This window comes from Buceros rhinoceros, unplaced genomic scaffold (genome assembly GCF_000710305.1).
Source record: "Buceros rhinoceros silvestris isolate BGI_N320 unplaced genomic scaffold, ASM71030v1 scaffold20031, whole genome shotgun sequence".
Lineage (NCBI taxonomy): Eukaryota > Metazoa > Chordata > Aves > Bucerotiformes > Bucerotidae > Buceros > Buceros rhinoceros.
This window is the reverse complement of record NW_010395110.1, coordinates 64,684-84,052: the sequence shown is the minus strand read 5'-3', so window position 1 is coordinate 84,052 and position 19,369 is coordinate 64,684. Positions and strand designations below refer to the sequence as shown.

The 19,369-nt window shown below is 42.9% G+C and overlaps 1 protein-coding gene across 1 annotated transcript; it reads left to right on the top strand.

The window, feature by feature from the left end:
• Nucleotides 1-579: 579 nt before the first annotated feature.
• TENM1 (teneurin transmembrane protein 1) lies at nucleotides 580-18,926 on the top strand (the record flags this gene model as incomplete). Its single annotated transcript, XM_010145448.1, has 7 exons — nucleotides 580-752; nucleotides 3,069-3,304; nucleotides 9,272-9,568; nucleotides 13,602-13,989; nucleotides 14,669-15,889; nucleotides 16,380-16,522; nucleotides 17,973-18,926. Coding segments are annotated over 7 exons (3,217 nt in total), but the record flags the coding sequence as incomplete, so codon positions are not given.
• Between the last annotated feature and the right edge of the window lie 443 nt (nucleotides 18,927-19,369).

The following is a 19,369-nucleotide window of genomic DNA, read 5'->3' as shown; positions in this document are numbered from 1 at the left end:
TGGGAAACAAACAGAACACAAGGGTAAAAACCATGTAGGCAACTTAATCATTGCAGGTTTCGATCTAAATTTTTTGCTATTGTTACACTTTAGGTCCCTTTTCTAAATTCGCCATTCATATTATGTACTGCCCACATCAGTCTCACGAAAGGCACTTTGTGAGTGGGACAGAATCTAAGAGTTGGTTTTATTTAAACCTAGCAGGTAAAAAAAGACGTTTTTGGGGGTGTGTTTTTTGCCTGAACACCGAGTGACCTCCAGCGGCCACCCTCCCAAATCACAGCCCCGACCGCCTGTGCGCAGCCCTGAAACCTCTGGCAGAAGCTGGGCGATGTAGGTAGCATCCCGGGTGTATTTTACCCAGCGCCACCGAAAAAGAGTCTAAGCAAGAATTCAGATTAGGGAGTGAGTGCGTTTTGAGTGAATAAATGGAGCAGTTCTTACCTTTTTATTGCTTGCACAACGTTAACTATGCTGTTCATTCCCCCCCCCCCCCCCGCCGCCTTTTTTTTTTCTTATAGAAGTAGCTACAAGACAATAGTGATGTATTTTCATGGCTCTCTATATCATGTCTTGCAGGTATGACTCTGATGGCCATCTGACCAACGCGACCTTCCCGACCGGGGAAGTCAGCAGTTTCCACAGCGATGTTGAAAAATTGACCCGAGTGGAACTTGATACTTCAAACAGAGAGAATGTGATCACAGCCACCAACTTCTCAGCTACCTCTACAATATATACTTTAAAACAAGGTAATTGAAGCATTTCCATTAAGTTTTCTGTTCTGTTGCTATTCTATCTAGTCATTCCATTTCAAACCCTACATGTTCCTGCATTCTTACCTGTTTGCCAAAAACTGACATTAAAATCAGTTCATTTGTTTCTTCCTTGCTTCAGTACCAATACTGCTGCTAATTCTCCTGGGGTACCAATTAGAAACAAACCACAAGTGAGTTCTTTTCCTCCTAGAGGAGTCCCATGGATAGGTTCTAGTTATTGAAATCTCCGATGTCTCCAGGCTTTATGTGCTACTTTCTACTTCAGTATCTGGAGGACTTCGACTGACCTATAATACGCTGAGCTTTGTTATTCTGAGAAATACTGCCCAGAATAATGACGTGCTCCGCTGACGTCTTAGCACCAAATTGCCTTGTTTGGCCAATGCTGTGAATTCTTTCTGGTAGTGCTGTGTCCTGGTGACAGCACTCGTAGGAAGGAGGAAAGCATGAGCCATCTCTGCTGGTGACTGCCTTGGGGACGAAGTTTTGGCTCGACCCCTGTAGACACCACAGTATTTCCCTGGCAGTGTCATATCTCTCAAGAACTTACTCTCTGCCTAATGGAAGTGTCCCAGTCTCCTCCTCCAGATTTTGCAGATTCATCACCAGAGCTCTGGTTTTATATAGTTTCATTGATCTGGGGTTTATCTCCGTGTTGATTTTTTTGTTGTCAGTGGATTGTTCAGGCTTTGAGAGAGCAGGTGCTGGGAAATAGCTCTCTGATTTCCTTCCAGGTCTGCGATAGAAAAGCTTTGTAACTCTGAGCAAATCACAGAACTTTTCTTCCTCTAAGCTTTTGATCTAGAAGGAAAAAAATAGGAAGAACTCACCTCACAAGGCACTCACTCATTCCTGTTCACTATTGCATACGGACACAGCACGGAACAAGTGGAAATAATGATATTATATTGTTGTATCACCTGTTAGGCTTTGTCCAAGTGACCCCATCTGCTCTCTGCATCATCTACTGGCTGCATGATTGTATGTCTGTTGTTAAATTTGGACTCCTCAGAGTTGGTGTGTTACCAGATTCCATCTCGGGAGCGTGCTAGCACACTGCAGGAGTGCCAGAAACCAACAGCTGTAGGGATTGTTACACCTATCATATTTATGAGTTCGTATAATTTGCATATTTCCCTGTCTCTGTGGAACTATCATGAAGCACCCTGTCAACAGCCCGTCAGATGAGGTATCCTTACATCAGAGTCACAAAGTATCTTTTAACGTACTATTATCTTCACTTTCTGACATACCCAATTATTTTCCACATTTCATGTCTCAAGAGCTGGGCCAGTTACTTGTGCATGCACCAGTTTAAAAAAAGGATGCTTTTCATAGTCCCTAGCCGGTAGGAATTAAATTGCATTTTAAGGGCGAGACTTTTCACTTTGTCTCTTAACATTCAGGCTCCCGATGGAGTTTCTCCCTGGCAGCTGAGCCACAGGGACCTCCTGCGCGCATATCCCCGTCCTGACCAAACGCAAGACAGTGTGGCACAGCTCAGCCTGCACTGGAGGAAATACAGTGCCCAGGAGAGAGAAGGGGAGCAGGCAGTGGCCATACAGCTTTCCATCCTTTCAGTGGAGACCTGGTCTGGACCCTCCATGTGCTTCTGGCAGTTTTGGGGTGGGAGGGAGTCTGTGCGAGGTCATCCCAGCTGCTCTCCACAGCCCTCTGCAGCAGAGTCCTGAGCCTCTGGAGCTGCTGCTGTGCTGATCCATTCATTTTTCTGCGCACAAGCACTTCCCAGTGGGTCTCTTGCAGCAGGCTTCGTGCTCGTGGCTGTCCATCACTGTGCCTCTACCCCAGGGTCCTGCTGCTATTGAGGAAGAGAAGGTTTTAGTAGGGTGATACAGGGAAAAGGGGCAGAATGGGAGACTGGCCGTCATCCTAGACACTTTGAAATCAGCATTCATGCTTGGCCTCAGATAGTCATTGCAGTCGTTCAAGCAGTACACTGTCCTGTTAACGGATCCCAACGCACCAAAATCATCAGAATGTCGGTAGTCAAAACCCAGCCTGTGGGTTTACATACTTCTAAGGTGAACGCTAAAACTCTTTATTTCTCCTGCAGGAAACCCTCACGATGGAAATCATCAGGTGAAGTGTAATGAAAAGCTTTTTAGACTTGGGAAGGCCTGGAGGTTACAGGATGCAAAAAACACCCTGCAGTTGGTGTATGTTCAGCTGTCTGTAACCTAGGGGCAAACAAAGCCCTCTTGCGCCTTTGTAAATGTGGAGGTCTGACCTTTTCTCTGTTCCCTGTTTCCGGTTGTTGTTTTTTGGCAGATAACACACAGAATATCTACCGGGTCAGCCCAGACGGGTCCCTGAGAGTCACCTTTGCCAGTGGAATGGAAATCACGCTGAACACGGAGCCTCATATTCTAGCAGGGGTTGTCAGCCCCACTTTAGGGAAGTGCAATATCTCCCTTCCTGGAGAGCATAACTCAAATCTCATTGAATGGAGGCAAAGGAGGGAGCAGACCAAAGGCAATATCTCCACGTTTGAGAGAAGGCTAAGGGTAAGGCTTCCTCTTGTGTAAAGTGCAGTGTTCTCTTTGAAGGCCATTGAACTAAAATCACGTTGAAATGTTCTACTTTGTAAGAAAAGCAATGGAGAGTTTGTATCAATGGTGGACCCCAGCCATGAATTTGAAAACCAGGCTTCTCCGACAGCTGCAGGGATGTTTGATCTCTGTTTGATTTTGGTGGTGAGACTTGACCTCAAGACATAATTACTTTTTTTCTTCTTCTTCTTCTTTTTCAACTAAGAACTTAATTATGGCTTGGGAAGAAGCTGTGAGCAAAGGACGATGTGTAGTTACTGTGGCACAGCAGCAGAGTTGGAGCCACGTTCTGCCTCGCTCAGATCTATCGACCCTCTTTCTTCCGGGGGATATAGCAGGTGCCAGCCTCTGCCTGGAGCAGAGGGTCTGGCCGGGCACACCTTGGGTGTCCTGGCCAGTGCGTTTCCTGCAGGGCAGAGCAATGCAGAGCCTCCCCGTGTATCCAGACAGGCTGAGTATTCTGCCCTCACTCCCTCTGGCTGGGTTACACTATGGCTCTAACAAAGAATGACTTTAACGTGGCATCCATCCTGTATTTTTGTCTGTGAGGAGAACACAGATTACAATGACAGATGGTCAACATTCAGCATTTAATTAGGTAACACTAAGGCTCAAAGAGATTGCTACCTTGCAGAACAGGTTTTTTACAAAATCATTTCTGTTTTTCACATGAATACCCCTTAAAACGCCTATACCAGTAGTACAACTGGGAATTTTTGCCTTAAAAATATTGCATTATTAACTACCACCTGTTTGGATGGGTATTTTCTCTGAAGTTACATCTGGTAGCTCTGAAAATATAAAGGTGGTTATTAAAAATCTCTGCTTGTCTTTTGGTTATGAGATTTTTTTTTTTTTTTTAAAGTGTATCACCTGTTTAGTTTTCAACTGCTTTGATCAGTCTAAAACACAAGACTTTGGTCTGGCCACTGGATGTGAGACACCTGTTTGAAAAGACATCTTTCAGATTTGACAGTCACAGTTTCTTTATTAGGATTCTGCAAGTGGAGAAAACTTTCATTTAGTTTTTCTTGCTCATCTTCTGCCTGCCTCCTCTCTAGCATGGCACGAGTCCTCCTAGCCCTGCCCAGGGAGCCAGCAGAACTTACTGCTGTGCCAAACGTGTGTTAAGATGGCAGGATCCAAACTATGGCCTCCATGGCTCACATTACCTAATCAGGTGATTTCTGTGATTTTGTGCGTAAGTAACTGCATGGCACATTTTTTAAAAGGCTCTTGTGTAATAGAAGTAGTAAACGGAAGGATCTAGTCAGTGATCTATCCTGCTTACGTTGCCACGGCCAAGTGGTTCATGACGGATTTAATTCAACTGCTTCCTCCTGCACGGTTTCCTGGTAGGCAGTTGGTATTTTCTGTTGTTGAAATAGATTGCAGGTTCTTTTAAGTCATTTTCTCTTGCTTCTGCATGACCCTTAATATTGCCTGGCAAAAAAAAAAAGGGAGGAAATTCACAAATTGGTCAGGATTAAATGGAGTCTGGCTGGCGGCACAGAATGTTCATTGAAATACGACATCACTGAAGCTGTCCTGAGCTCCCCAGCTTGACCTGCCTCTGGAGCAGTCTGGTGGTGCACAGAACCACTCGTGTGCTCCTCCTTCTCTGCCTTCATCCAGTGAGAGGATGGAGGGTGAAAGAGAAGTGTACGAATGATTGTGATGTGCTGCTGTCTTAACGTTCTTTGTCCTTCCGGAAGTATCTGCTAGCATCATAGCAGTTGACCGCTGTGTTGTTATTTCTGTAAAACTGTTATTTCTGTTATTTCTGTGGTTATTTCTGTGTCTTTTTATACCTATCCAAGATCAAGGGGGCTTATGGATTGTCCCTGCCTACTCAGAAGGACAAGTCAGCTGCCTGTATTACAGTGATTTTTTCCTCCTTTGACTGTACCAAGCTCTAGGACCATCTGTCTGAGGGCTGTCAGGGCAAGGCTGGAGGGAACCTGGTGGTTCATTAAATGAGGATTTGATTGTGGAAAGGAGGAGAAATACTCTACACAAAGGATACACCGTATAAATAGGCACAGGAGAAAGGGGCAATTGGACTATTGAGGCTGTTACTGCCAATAAGAAAGACTTTGGAGCAGAGGTGGAATGTATGGGTCCTGGAGTTCACCTCCAGCACTGAGAAGTTTGCATAGGATGCTGGTGGAGTGGCGAGTCAGTGGAGGTGGAAGGAGCTGGATCAGTGCAGCTGGCAGGGAAGGCAGAGGAGCAGCAGAATTTACCCAGAGGCAGCTATCTCTCCTTGGTGATTAACGGAAAAACGCAGGACAGCAGGAGCAGAAATGCCATCAAATAGTGTGTGTGAAGCAGTACGGCAAATAATGAAAGGGATTTAGCGCTTGCTGTTGACACTCGAGTACTGCTGGGGAAAAAAAAAATGCAGCATCATTAGAAGCCCTTACGCTGGATGAGATTCTGGTGAGACCTCCTGAAAACTTTTAGTGAGTTATATCTCGAAAAGAAAGTTTTTAAACACTTAATATGCCACAGCTGGCACAATAGGAAGTGTGTTAGAAAGCTCGCAATGTAGGGCAGAAAGAGCTATGCTGAACTTTGAAAATAAATGTAAAGGAAAGCTCTGGGGATTGGACCAGTTCTCAGTGGACATGAACAGACTTGCAGAAGCCATCAGTTAAAGAAAGAAAACAGAACAATGGGAGAGGGGGAAAAAAAGCGTAGAAATCAGGTTTAAAGCTGTTACTTAGAGCTCAGTCCTGATGCTGTCATTGAAACAAACGGCTCTGAGTGCTAAGAGGTATAAATTAGAAGGCAGGTAACTGGGGATGAGATAAAGGATGACCTAGTTGGAGAGAAGAAAGCTTTTCCTTCTCTTCCTGGTCCTAACATTTTTAGTTCTTAATCGCTATTAGCAAGCATTTTGAAAGCGTGTCACTCTATTCCAGTTATTTCCAGTGTGGAAAGAGGCCACCGTCAGCATGTTCTGAATAACGCTGTAAATGTTGGGGTTTAAAAAGTGGCATTTTTGCATGGTGTGAATTCCCTGCTGTAGAAATAGAGCAGAAGTGAGTAAGTTAAGTGAAATGCTAGAACAGACACCTAACTTTATCTCAGTACCAAAATCAATGTGGGAAACAGGAATTCATCGCAGGTTTCCTCTAAGTGCGGAACCGCCTGCCCGGGCACTTCCTGAAATATATAGAACCGTCTGTAGGCACATGTGCATTTTACATTAATAAAAATCTATGTACAGTCAGGCATTTTAACATCAATCTTAATCTAGCAAGAGTTCTTTTTTATCAATCGAACTGCTGTTTTAATTGACTTCTGAAAATGAAGCAACGGCTGTTGTTAAAACCAAGGAGCATGATGCATAGTAATACGCTGATTAGAATGCAGCTCCGTTCCCTCCTGGCTTTGGCAGAACTTAGAGGAGCTTGGCATTGGATGCAGTCCAGGTTTTATAACTGAATATCTACAAAACTGAAAATTGAATGCTTGGCTGCTCTTACTTATTTTGCAGCGTTTTTCTCTTTTTTTTTTTAATAACAAGAAAAGAAGTAACTCAGTGGCCCCGATTCAAAAGTCCTGCAGATACGGGCTTTGACAGCTATGTTTATTATTGCGTTTAGCAAATGATCTCCCTTTATTTACCAGTCTTACAGCAACTCCTAAGGATAGGACCGAATCCTCTGCCAGCGCGTGTCAGTTTACGTTGACTCAAATCAAAACACAGACGGGGAAATAATACAAACATCTCATCCGATATACACATTGTAGACGGTTTGGGTTTGAGAATGAAAGTCAGAAGTGCATGTTTATGTGATTATTTACACTCCACATTTCTAGCTATAAAACTAACGGAGGCAGAGTCAACAATTGTTTAAGAATACATAATAAATACATCTTTTTATGCACTACTTTGTTGTCAAAGTCAGCTGAATCTTCTATTTTCATCAGCTGAAATTCGGATCTGAGGTGGCTTTCAGAAACCACTTTTCCCTGGGCTGTAACAGAACACACGAGCTCCAGCTGCTCACAGGGGCTCCTTACGACATCAGAGGAGCCGTCTTTAAGAAGCCAGTGGAATTTGAAATCAGCTTTTCAGTGACAGAGTTGAAATGAGACCTGCTACCCACATATCGTCTGGTCTTGAGAAGGGTGTTGATTTAACTTGAATCTAATATAAAAACAAACAAATGAGACATAAAACATGGAGTAAAAAGGGCAGTAGCGGCACCCACTCAAACCTTATTTTAACTCTTGAGCTTTCAGATACTGCTGCTATCTGCTTCACTGCTGATTCTGCCTCTGTTTGGTTTTCATTCTTATTTGTCCCTGAAATTTAGATTGCAAGCAATTTCCTTTCTCCTATCTGCATTCTACAATAATAATAGTAATAGCAATAAAAGCATCAACTGTATATGTAGATATTAAATGAATATGAGGCAGGGTATATCCCCTGCTTGCTTTTCAGATATTTTACCACCAAGAGGGTTTGTTTTCAGAAATTGCAAGAAGTAAGCAAAGAAATATATTATAATAAACCTAATCCATCGGACTGTATACAAGCAAATACAGTTGAACTGAGCATCACATTTTACTTGGGCTCCTTAACTGTCATTAGAGCATAAATTGTAATAGTTACCGCAGTCTACAGGGGTGTATAGGTATTTTACAGCTATTGTAAATGAACACTATAAAAGTTAGACATGTGCATATATAAAACCCCAGGAATGGGAGTTGAAGAAAGAACACCTGCTTTTTCTGGATTTTTAAATTATTTTGCATCTAAAAACAGAATGGAGAAAAGCAAAAAATGTTCTTTCTAATCACTACCACCATATGATCCCGGCTTGAATTATTAAACAAGTATTCTTAACCAGTGACTTCGCAGCTCTGCCTCCCGGTCTCAGCGAGGAGCGGGCACGGTGCAGTGCCCTCTGCTGACACCTGCGCCAACATCGCCTCTGCTGGAAGGAATTTATTAATTGGAAAAGATTAATTCAACTGATTGGACAGAATGCAGTAGATTGATACCGGAGCATGGAGCATTGATCTGAAGAAGAATGAACAATGTCTTCTGGTTCCCTAAATTATAGCTCTGATTTAAATGGAGTTTAATAGCAATTGCCCAGTGACTGAATGATGTAAGGAGGTAGATGGTGAAAGCGCTGGATAAATATATTTTGTCTTCATGAACCTTGCTCAGCTTTGAGCATGATTTCAAATTGAGAATTGGGCTCCCCCTCTGCATTTTCCTGTTGGACCATAAAAGCTACCAGACCATCCCAGAGTCACTCTGTTAGTCTGAGGGCCACAGTGAGTCCAACAAATGTTGCAGGTCCCAGATGTGGTGAGGGAGCTGCAGCAAGGAATGTGGCTGGCACCAGGGACCACTGCCTCTGGCTTCCATGAGCTCTGGCAGTGGGGGGCTTTGTGGAGAAGGGTGAGGATGCTGGTGAGCAGGGTTTTCCGGAGCTGTAAGCACGGCTCTTCCCTTTGCAGCATCAGTGTGCGACCTGGCGTGGGCTGTCCCAGAGCAGTAGCTGAGCTGTCAACATTAACAGAGCTTTAAGAGAGGGGGTGTGAGATAAGATAACTTTGTTAATTTGGGGCTTAACTACACGTCTTTGGCTGGAATCAAAATGAAAGCTGAGAAGAAAGAAGAAAAACTTAGGAAAAGGTGAGAGCAGAGCTGAGAGTTTAGCACATGGAAATGAGAAACGACATGTAATGCCGAGTACAGTAGCACTGAATGCAAGAAGCATTTTATTTCTTGGTCCTCCTGTTTCTCATCTGAATATTTTGCTCTTGTCTTTAATAAGGCCAAAATTCTCCATCATAATGTTAAGTCGTTGCACATTTGGATTAGAGCTGTTTGCGTTGTATGTAATTCAGACACATTGTTTTCTTATCCAACTGTATCTTTGTGTTCAGGCCCACAACAGAAACCTCCTCTCCATTGATTTCGACCATGTAACACGGACAGGAAAGATTTATGATGATCATCGAAAATTCACTCTTCGGATTATGTACGACCAGACAGGACGCCCAATTTTATGGTCACCCATCAGCAAGTACAATGAGGTCAATATCACTTATTCCCATTCTGGATTAGTCACCTACATCCAAAGAGGAACCTGGACTGAGAAAATGGAGTATGATCCAAGTGGGAACATAATTTCCAGGACATGGGCAGATGGTAAAATATGGAGTTACACGTATTTAGAAAAGGTAAGTCATTTAAAAAGCGGATTGTTGTGCCAAGGCAAAAGTATTTGTTTTGATACGGCTATTATATTATGAACTACGTTATAATTCTACCTCTTTCAGGAGTTTTTAAGACTTCTTAAGCAGAAAATGCATACACTGACCTAACTAGATCAAAATGTCTCTGGACATGCTGAGACCTAATGTCACCAGTTCAAAACTGCCATAGTTTAGTTCTGGAGAAAGTTAGTAGCACCTCAGATTTGTTTAATTGGTGAGTAGAAATGACTTCCTGCTCCCAGTCCAAGTTCACATGAACAAAGGACACTCTCACTGCTGAAAAACAGGTGGCCACTCTGTATAACATGGTCAAAAAATACAACAGCCACTGAAGAGAAACTGTTTACACTGCACAAGACAGCTCTTTCAAGCCAAAATTACAAAGCAGAGGGTACAAGCTTGCACCTACTCAGTGCTGTGCTGTAAAAAAGGGATTGATCCTGTGAGGAGAAAGATTACTTCACTCTTTATGAGGGCTGTTTGGGGGTGGGAGAGAATATTAATACGAAATGAGTTATTGCTCTGCTTTTATAGTGACTTCGTGTCTAAGTTGCCTGAGCGGTGTAGTTTTCATGGATGTCTACAGGTAATGGTCACGTGATGGGGGAATAGGTGTTGCACAGACAAAGGAGGAACAGCATCTCACTCAGCTGTAGAAGCATCTCATTTAATATCATCTCGTCTCTCAAAGCCTGTATTTTTAAAGCTTTCAGAACTTAGTCTAAAATGGTATTCAGACAGCGTCCTTTTAAACTTCCTTTCTTTAAATAGCGACATCTTGGACTGTTCAGTAGACCCCAGGTTTGCAGAGCATTTTCTCTGAACCTGTCACCCACAGGGAAAGGCTGGGGGTTGCAGGTGAGGTAAAACTGTTGAAGGGGTATTACACAAAGCAAATCCCTTTGAAGTTACTTATATATCTAAAAGTTCCAAATATCTACTTTTAAGTTAAACTTCGCTGTACTTTTCTTTTTTTAATGTATTTAAGCCTGATCCTCAAAAAACTTAAACCTAACCCAGGAAAAAGAAATTATTTAGGCTGGAGAATGCATAAAGATGCGATTCTTTCCTTGTGTGCACACGGTGCCCTACTTGACGTGTAAACAAGATTGACAAACCCCAGAAGCTTCAGACGTTTGGTTCAGATAAATTTGTCAGGGCTTCTTTTGTCTGTGTGCTCTTCCGCAGATCACAAGTAAACAGGCGTTCAGTGCAGCTTTCAAATATTTGGGCAATGTGCCTCTTGCAGAAATCTTTTATTTTTTCTTTGGGCTTAATGGACCGTAATGTTGGAAAGATGCATTCTTCTCATCTTGCCAAACCGCTTTGTCTGTTGTTACTTTATGACAAGCTTATAAATAAAATCATAGAACTTAAAATTGTTATTCTGGAATTCTGCACAAGCGGCCGAATTCTGATCTTGTAGGAGCAAATGGCTGAAGTTCACTGGCTCAGGTAGCAGCCAGCTGAGGTTGTGCTGGAAGTTCTCATTAAAATTATTGTCGTACACACCGCGAATATAATCTTCCAGCTATTTAATGTACTTTCATCACTGTTTGCTCCTTGTGCCAAACAGAGATGAGTTCACTTTCAAAATCAGACATTGAAATACCATTTTGTGGCTCCATTTAAGTCAATAATTCATTGTGTTAATTATGTAATGATTGCTAAAAGTTGTCTGAATCCTCATAAGGCCAAATGATTTCTTTTATCAAGAAATCAATTATATAGTTTGCTTCCAATTCTTAAATCTTCATTTTTTAGCACTTGATGAGTTAATTGTACATCTTCAAAAATCTCTACCCCTTTCAAAATTAGCTCCAGTAATTTAGGTTTTAGAAGTACTATGATAATAGCACCGTAAATAATTTTCACTGTTGAGATTCAGTTCCTCTTGTTTTGGTCGCTTTGCTCAAGTAATTAATGGTGTTATAAAATCTCCCGAATACTCCACACTTGCTTCCAAAATCCTGCAGTTAACCACCAGACAAAGCAGATGAGCGGCTGCCTGCGTGCGTTGGTCAGAAATGACATCTAGTGGTCATGCTCAGCATTTCTGCCTATCCCACCAGAGCTCCCACTGCCGCTGGCTGTTTGTCTTGATATACCATGCGGCACCAGTCGTGACGTGGTTGACCAGGCTCTATCAAATGACAGCTTTTGGGATGTTTTATTAGCTACGCTCTGAAATCCTTTAAAACAAGTAGAACCCAATCTCTGCAAAGAGTTGGAAACATCTACTGGAATATTATTAGGATGAATTGGGAATTAATTTTTTTTTCTTTTTATGGTATCCTCTGGTAGCTTAGAGAGGATGCTACATCTCCAACCCTTGTGCTGTCTATTCTTTTACTATCCTGGACAAAAGTGGAAAAGCCACAAAGTGCTGTAAAAATGGCTCACAAGGGCACTAAAGTTATATTAGAGATGTTTCTGATCTTGTTATTCATACTCCGTCAGCGGCCGACAGCTTAAAAACAGGCCCGGGAGCAGTATGTAGAGAGAGGCGTCGCATCAGTGCTAGGAGAGTTCAGCCAGTGGTTTACTGCAGACTGGGGACTCTTGACTGAAGGTGAAAACAAAATAAACACTGCGCGTGTTAGAAGGGCTTGGCAGCCCAGCGGTAAAGCGAGCAGAGAAAGCTCGGTGTAAGGTCTGCTGTCACCGGTTGGCAGAGGGTGACCTGCGAGTGGCATGTACTGGTGTTCTCTGGCTTGTGTACAGGTGGCAGATGTCTTTCTCCAAGGGCAGGAAGAAATACATCTTGGGAGGGTGGAGTGCCGGCGTGAAGAGGGTATGGCCAAGGCTAAGCCTATCTTTGGTCCTTTGAATAAGCTTTTGGGTTATTTCTCGGAGCACAGTGGCTCAGGGCTGATGTTACTTAACACATTCAGCTCTTGATGTTTTCTTCCCAGAAAAGATTTTTGAGCTTAGAATTTTAAAAGGCTTTTTTTTCTGATTTTTTTCCCCAGTGCTGTATGAAAAAGCAGTCACACTGTTCCTCAGAAGACTTTGTTTTACATGATGGCTCAGTCGTGCTTATGTGCCTGGTAGTTTTGGGCTGTGAGCCGTTCAGTGTGAGCACTCCGTCTCAGCTCAGACAGTGAGGCAAGGAAGGGCAGTGCTCAGGTCCAGCCAAGCCACTTACTGGAGCTGGAGGAAGGCTACAAAGCTCCCCCGTGCATTTTCACTCTGGTTTTCGTTATGCTTGTTTCAGGAGTGACTGTTCTCCAGTGACTCTCTGACACTGTGACTTTGCACGTGACCGGTGAAAAGGTTTGCAGAACCCAAACTTTAAATTTGTACAGAAAAATATCTGCGAAACAGACAAACCAGATTTCGTTGACCAGCCACGATTAACCAGCACAGGACAAATATCCAGTGTAGAAATCACATCCTTTGTAAACATTAAAAAACAGAGGTAGAAGTAGTGACATCAAAGAACCTGCAGAGTGTTTTCATCCATCTGTAAGCATGTGACCTCTGGGGCAGTGTGCATTTAATAGAAGACATAGAGAAAAAGTGGTAGGTCTGCGCTAGAGATACGCAGATTGCCAATAAAAGCTGAACACCTCGTACACACCGTTGAAAGTTTCCCCTTTCCACCTCCCCTAGAAACATCTGCTGGTGCAGATGCTCCGCCTGTGCGCGAAGAAGAGTTTCCCTCTGGTTTTGCTTCCTGGGAGGGTGACCTAAATATTTCAAAGCAACATAGCAAGTCAGCATGAGGCTGAAGGGCTACTGAGAGCCACATCTGCCTTCCAGTTTGGAGGTCCTTACCTCTAGACTTATTATTATTCTCCTCCTGTTTTGTACCACCTTGCTGGCCAGGTCTCCTGGAGCTGAAAGCTTCACTTGAAATCATACAGACAGGCTGTAAGAGCAAACTACAAGAGTGGGTGGTTGTTTCCACATTTCCTTAACCTTCAGGCACTCTCTAGATGAATACTCGTTTGCTTGATCAGTCACTCACACCGCCATTCCTGTTTGATTGCAGTCTGTGATGCTCCTCTTGCACAGCCAGCGCCGCTACATCTTTGAGTACGACCAGTCCAACTACCTGCTCTCGGTCACCATGCCGAGCATGGTGCGCCATGCCTTGCAAACCATGCTGTCTGTCGGCTACTACCGCAACATCTACACCCCTCCGGACAGCAACGCGGCTTTCATACAGGACGTCACCAGAGACGGGCGGCTCCTGCAGACGTTGTATCCCGGGACAGGGCGCAGAGTCCTTTACAAATACACCAAACAGTCTCGACTGTCCGAGATACTCTATGATACTACTCAAGTCACGTTCACCTACGAGGAATCTTCAGGGGTTATTAAAACCATACATTTAATGCATGACGGGTTCATCTGCACCATCAGATACAGGCAAACAGGTTTGTGTAACTGGGACTACTTCACTCAAGTTTTTGGCCCTGATCCTGCTCTTACCTGGCGTGAAATTCCATTACTTTTATGTCTACAAGCTCATAGATTTTATGTTTCAATAGAAAAATATGTGTGTATATATCTATGTCGGTATCCACAGGCGTATATATCTGTCCCATTTGAAATACGGTTTTCTTTTTATGGCTTGGTATGGAATAGCTCTTGTAATGTTTGGCTGTTTTTATTCCACTGTGTGGATATTTGCTAAATACTAAATCAAGTTGGTTTATTGTTGGTATTTTCAAGTTTCCTTGTTTATACCATAATATAACATAAATTCAGAAGGACTGTTTGTGTGAGGAAAGAAATCACCATGTAAAATAAATTTAGTTTAGAATTATCTTGCAAGTAAATAGAGATCATAATTATGAGTAAAATAGCATTCATTTAAACAAATGTTAATAAAATATAAATATTTTGTAGAGCAAGCATTAATAAAGGTTTGTGAGAGAATAATCTAACATAGCCTTAGCTAATGGTATTGGTCTGAGAAGTCAAGTAGCAATAAGGCTTCAGGGTGTATTTGAGTTCATTGACTCTCTGTGCTGCATCTGTAGGGTAAGGGCACTGTGGGCAGAAATACTTATTTTTCTTGCTTCTCCTCTTTCCTCTCGTTGCTTTGGACAGGTCCGCTTATTGGTCGCCAGATCTTCAGGTTTAGCGAAGAAGGGCTTGTAAACGCCAGATTTGACTACAGCTACAACAACTTCCGTGTCACGAGCATGCAAGCCATGATAAACGAGACGCCTCTTCCCATAGATCTCTACCGCTATGTCGATGTGTCTGGCAGGACTGAGCAATTTGGAAAATTCAGTGTAATTAATTATGATTTAAACCAAGTTATAACCACCACTGTGATGAAACATACCAAAATTTTCAGTGCCAACGGTCAGGTGATTGAAGTACAATACGAAATTCTCAAGTCTATCGCTTACTGGATGACCATCCAGTATGATAATATGGGTCGCATGGTGATCTGCGATATACGGGTAGGGGTAGATGCCAATATAACGAGATATTTTTATGAGTATGATGCTGATGGTCAACTTCAGACTGTGTCTGTGAATGATAAAACCCAGTGGCGCTACAGCTATGACCTTAATGGCAACATCAACTTGCTGAGCCATGGAAACAGTGCGCGGCTCACTCCCCTGAGATACGATCTGAGAGATCGCATTACCAGACTTGGAGAAATTCAATATAAAATGGACGAAGATGGTTTTCTCAGGCAAAGAGGCAATGAGATCTTTGAGTACAACTCTAACGGTCTGCTGAGCAAAGCATACAACAAAGCGTCAGGCTGGACTGTGCAATACTGTTACGATGGTCTCGGAAGACGAGTTGCAAGCAAATCAAGCCTAGGACAACATTTACAGTTCTTCTATGCTGATCTCTCCAACCCAATAAGAGTTACTCACTTGTACAATCATAGTAGCTCAGAAATAACATCCTTGTATTATGATCTTCAAGGTCATCTCATTGCAATGGAATTAAGCAGTGGAGAAGAATATTACGTTGCCTGTGATAACACCGGAACACCTCTAGCTGTATTCAGCAGTCGGGGCCAAGTCATAAAAGAAATTTTGTACACCCCATATGGAGAGATCTACCAGGACACTAATCCCGATTTCCAGGTTATCATTGGTTTTCATGGAGGGCTGTATGATTCTCTTACTAAATTAGTTCATCTGGGTCAGCGGGACTATGACGTCATTGCCGGTCGGTGGACGACACCAAATCATCATATATGGAAGCACCTGAACGCTGTCCCACAACCATTTAATCTCTACTCATTTGAAAATAATTACCCCGTTGGCAGAATCCAAGACGTGGCTAAGTATACAACAGGTAAAAGTAACACTTTTCTCATGAAAATACAACTTTTTGACAAATTCTGGTATGGATTCAGGACTCCAGGAATCTTCTGTGTACATCCAAAGTTACTGCTTGGCTCTAATCTCAGATATTTTAAAGTAATTTCTTTAACAGATAACATCTTACTGAGCTTGATCTGTTTTCTATAGCCTTAATGGTAACCAACAAAATAATTAATAGTTGTTTCTGCTGCTTTTCTAAGTGCTAAAATTAGGGGAAGACTGGAGGCAGCTTAATTTGAATTATTTCCATATTAAATAGATAGAACGTACACTATTGATTCCAGTATCGCTATGCTTCGTAGTCACCTAATTTGTTTGCTACAATAAATGCTGTAACCAGTACTGAACACATAAATTGATGTGAAATCATTATTTCTGCATAGCCGGGATTTCTGCAGGCTACCCTCCCTTTTTCTAGGATTTATGTGCCTTGTTGCCAGCATCCTTTTCTTGTTTCGTAGACATTGGAAGCTGGCTGGAGCTGTTTGGTTTCCAGTTGCACAACGTGCTGCCTGGATTCCCAAAACCAGAGATTGAAGCTTTGGAGACAACATATGAGCTTCTGCAGCTTCAAACAAAAACCCAGGAGTGGGATCCTGGAAAGGTCAGCAAAAACGCTCCTCAGTTGTTTCTAATACTAAATTAAGGAGTATTATTCAAAATTATTGGTGACCAAGGAAACAAAGTGACTTTCAACACAACAGGCAAGGCAAATGGTTTAACAATTCTCGAAAGTTTAAGGTTGTCGATTGTGTTCTGGCATCAGAAAGGGAGTTTTAAGTTTTAAGCTTTTAGCAACACAGTGAAGGAACTTTGCAGCTGTTTGCAGAGAAACTATCCGAATTTGAGGGGCAGGATAGGAAAAATGGTAAATCAAGTGTTTTTGTGAGAATTGAAAAAGCTACAAAAAAAATTGTGGAATTAAAAAATTTAAATAGCAGCTTATCTTTGTTTATCTTTGTTAGCAAAGGTACCTTCAAGAGATGGAAATCACTGATGGTATAAACAGCTTTAGAAGTCTGTGCCTCTGCATCATTACTGCAGGAAAACAAACGCTGCTACGGATCCGTAGGGGTGGTCTGTGAAACTCAGCCGTGCTCCAGGGCTTGTTGTCAACAAAGAGCTGTCCTGCAATCAATGTAACTGCAACAGGACCACGTACCGATGGTCTCCACGTTTTGCAGTTGACCAGACGAGCATCTGTTAACAAAGAAACATGATTTTGCAAAGATGACAGAGAAAAGATGCCTTTCCTCTCATGTAGTCAGGAAAAGGAAGTGTAAAGGGTTGTGAGTTTACATTCGTAGCATTTAACACACTATTTTTATTTTTTTTGTATGCATAAGTGACTGCCCAGAGTGCAGAGGGCTGGAGGGTCAGAGCTCGTTCCAGATGTAGGAGCATGTCCTTGTAAAATTGTCACTGAGATATTAAGGAAGCCATTACAAAGACACAGAAGAAGTGTAGTGATAGGTATAGTGTTAAAAGACAAACAGATGGTTGGAACAAGGTGGTTTTTTAGCCTCAATGGGGAGCAGGATCTACAGATATGATGCACTTGTATGGTTCCTATTGTTCCAGTGTCTTGAGACCTTCACAGCCTGCTTTCCTTAAAGAATGGGCTACAACAACTGTTACTGCTGTGTTACAGAAGGCATAATTAGACACACAAAGACTAAGCCTAGCATCACGTGAAAGAGCACAGCTTTGAGTTAGCTTTCCCCATGTCTTAGAGTTGAAAGACCAGCCATTAAAGTAGCAACTGAAGGGGGGAGGAAGGAGAAAAAAAGGAAGAATAAATAGAAGAATGACATTTGTGATAAACACATTTTCCATTTGTTTTCTAGAAATGAAAGAGTCCGCGAGACGGAAAGCTGTACCTTAGGCAATTAGAAAGCCTGGGCATATACCCAGGCTCTGTAGATGCACACAATGTGTTCCAAACAAATTGAAGATCCATTCTAAGCAATTAAGGGATTAGTAGGGTCTGTGAGACACTGTAATGAACTGCAAGGTGCCTCGTCTGCAAACTTAATTGGTACTTTCTTTTCCAGACTATCCTTGGTATTCAGTGTGAGCTACAAAAGCAACTCCGAAACTTTATATCCCTGGATCAACTCCCTATGACGCCCAGGTATAGCGATGGCAAGTGCTACGAGGGAGGGAAGCAGCCAAGATTTGCAGCTATTCCTTCAGTATTCGGAAAAGGCATCAAATTTGCTATAAAGGATGGTATAGTGACAGCTGACATTATAGGCGTGGCCAATGAGGACAGCCGGCGCATTGCTGCCATCCTCAACAACGCTCACTATCTGGAGAACCTGCATTTCACCATAGAGGGCCGAGACACGCATTACTTCATCAAGCTGGGGTCTTTGGAAGAAGACTTGGCCCTCATCGGCAACACTGGAGGACGACGCATCTTGGAGAACGGCGTCAACGTCACCGTGTCGCAGATGACTTCCGTGATCAATGGGAGGACTAGACGCTTTGCTGACATCCAGCTCCAGCATGGCGCGCTGTGCTTTAACGTTCGGTATGGAACAACAGTGGAAGAAGAAAAAAACCATGTCCTGGAGATAGCCAGGCAGAGAGCCGTGGCTCAGGCCTGGACTAAGGAGCAGAGACGGCTGCAGGAAGGGGAGGAAGGGATTAGGGCATGGACAGATGGAGAGAAACAGCAGCTTTTAAGCACTGGGCGGGTACAAGGCTACGATGGATATTTTGTTTTATCTGTGGAGCAGTATCTCGAACTTTCTGACAGTGCCAATAATATTCACTTTATGAGACAGAGTGAAATAGGCAGAAGGTAACAAAGAAAATCTCTGCCTTTGCGTCACCAAAGACTGCCTGTTTTTAAACGTAAAATGGTTTATTGTATTGGTTTTTCTAGATCAGAACTCTGTATATATAAATATAGAGGAAAAAAACATATCCAACTGCCTTTAAATGTGACAGAAGATGGTATTTTAATATTGTTCGTTTAACTCTTTGAGAGATGACAGTGACGATTTTTAGTTCTTGTGTGGCAGTATTCAAAAATTTCAGAGGCAGAGTCCTGACAGCTGAGCAGCGCGACCTGCGCGCGAGGTGCCCAGGGTGACACCGCACATCCCTGCGGGGAGGGGAGAGCGCAGCGTGCTCTGCCTTCTACTAAAGAAACACGACTTTTTTGTTGTTGTTGATTTGATAATTCACCGATTATTTAAAAGGCTGCAGAGCCTGAATCTGCAACCAGTATTTACTGGGTAGTTTTTAGCCCGGTGAGATCTCCCATAACCTCAAGGGATTGCATACGGACGGTGTACGGAAGCTTCGTAGTTGCTCACCAGCCCCGCACGTGCCATTCCTCACAGCTGTGACCTAAGGGATTTTCTAACCCGGGAAACCCGGCTTGGTTGGACACCGTAGCGTAGCAATGGCTGTCCTGTCTGGCCCGCAGCTTTGCTGG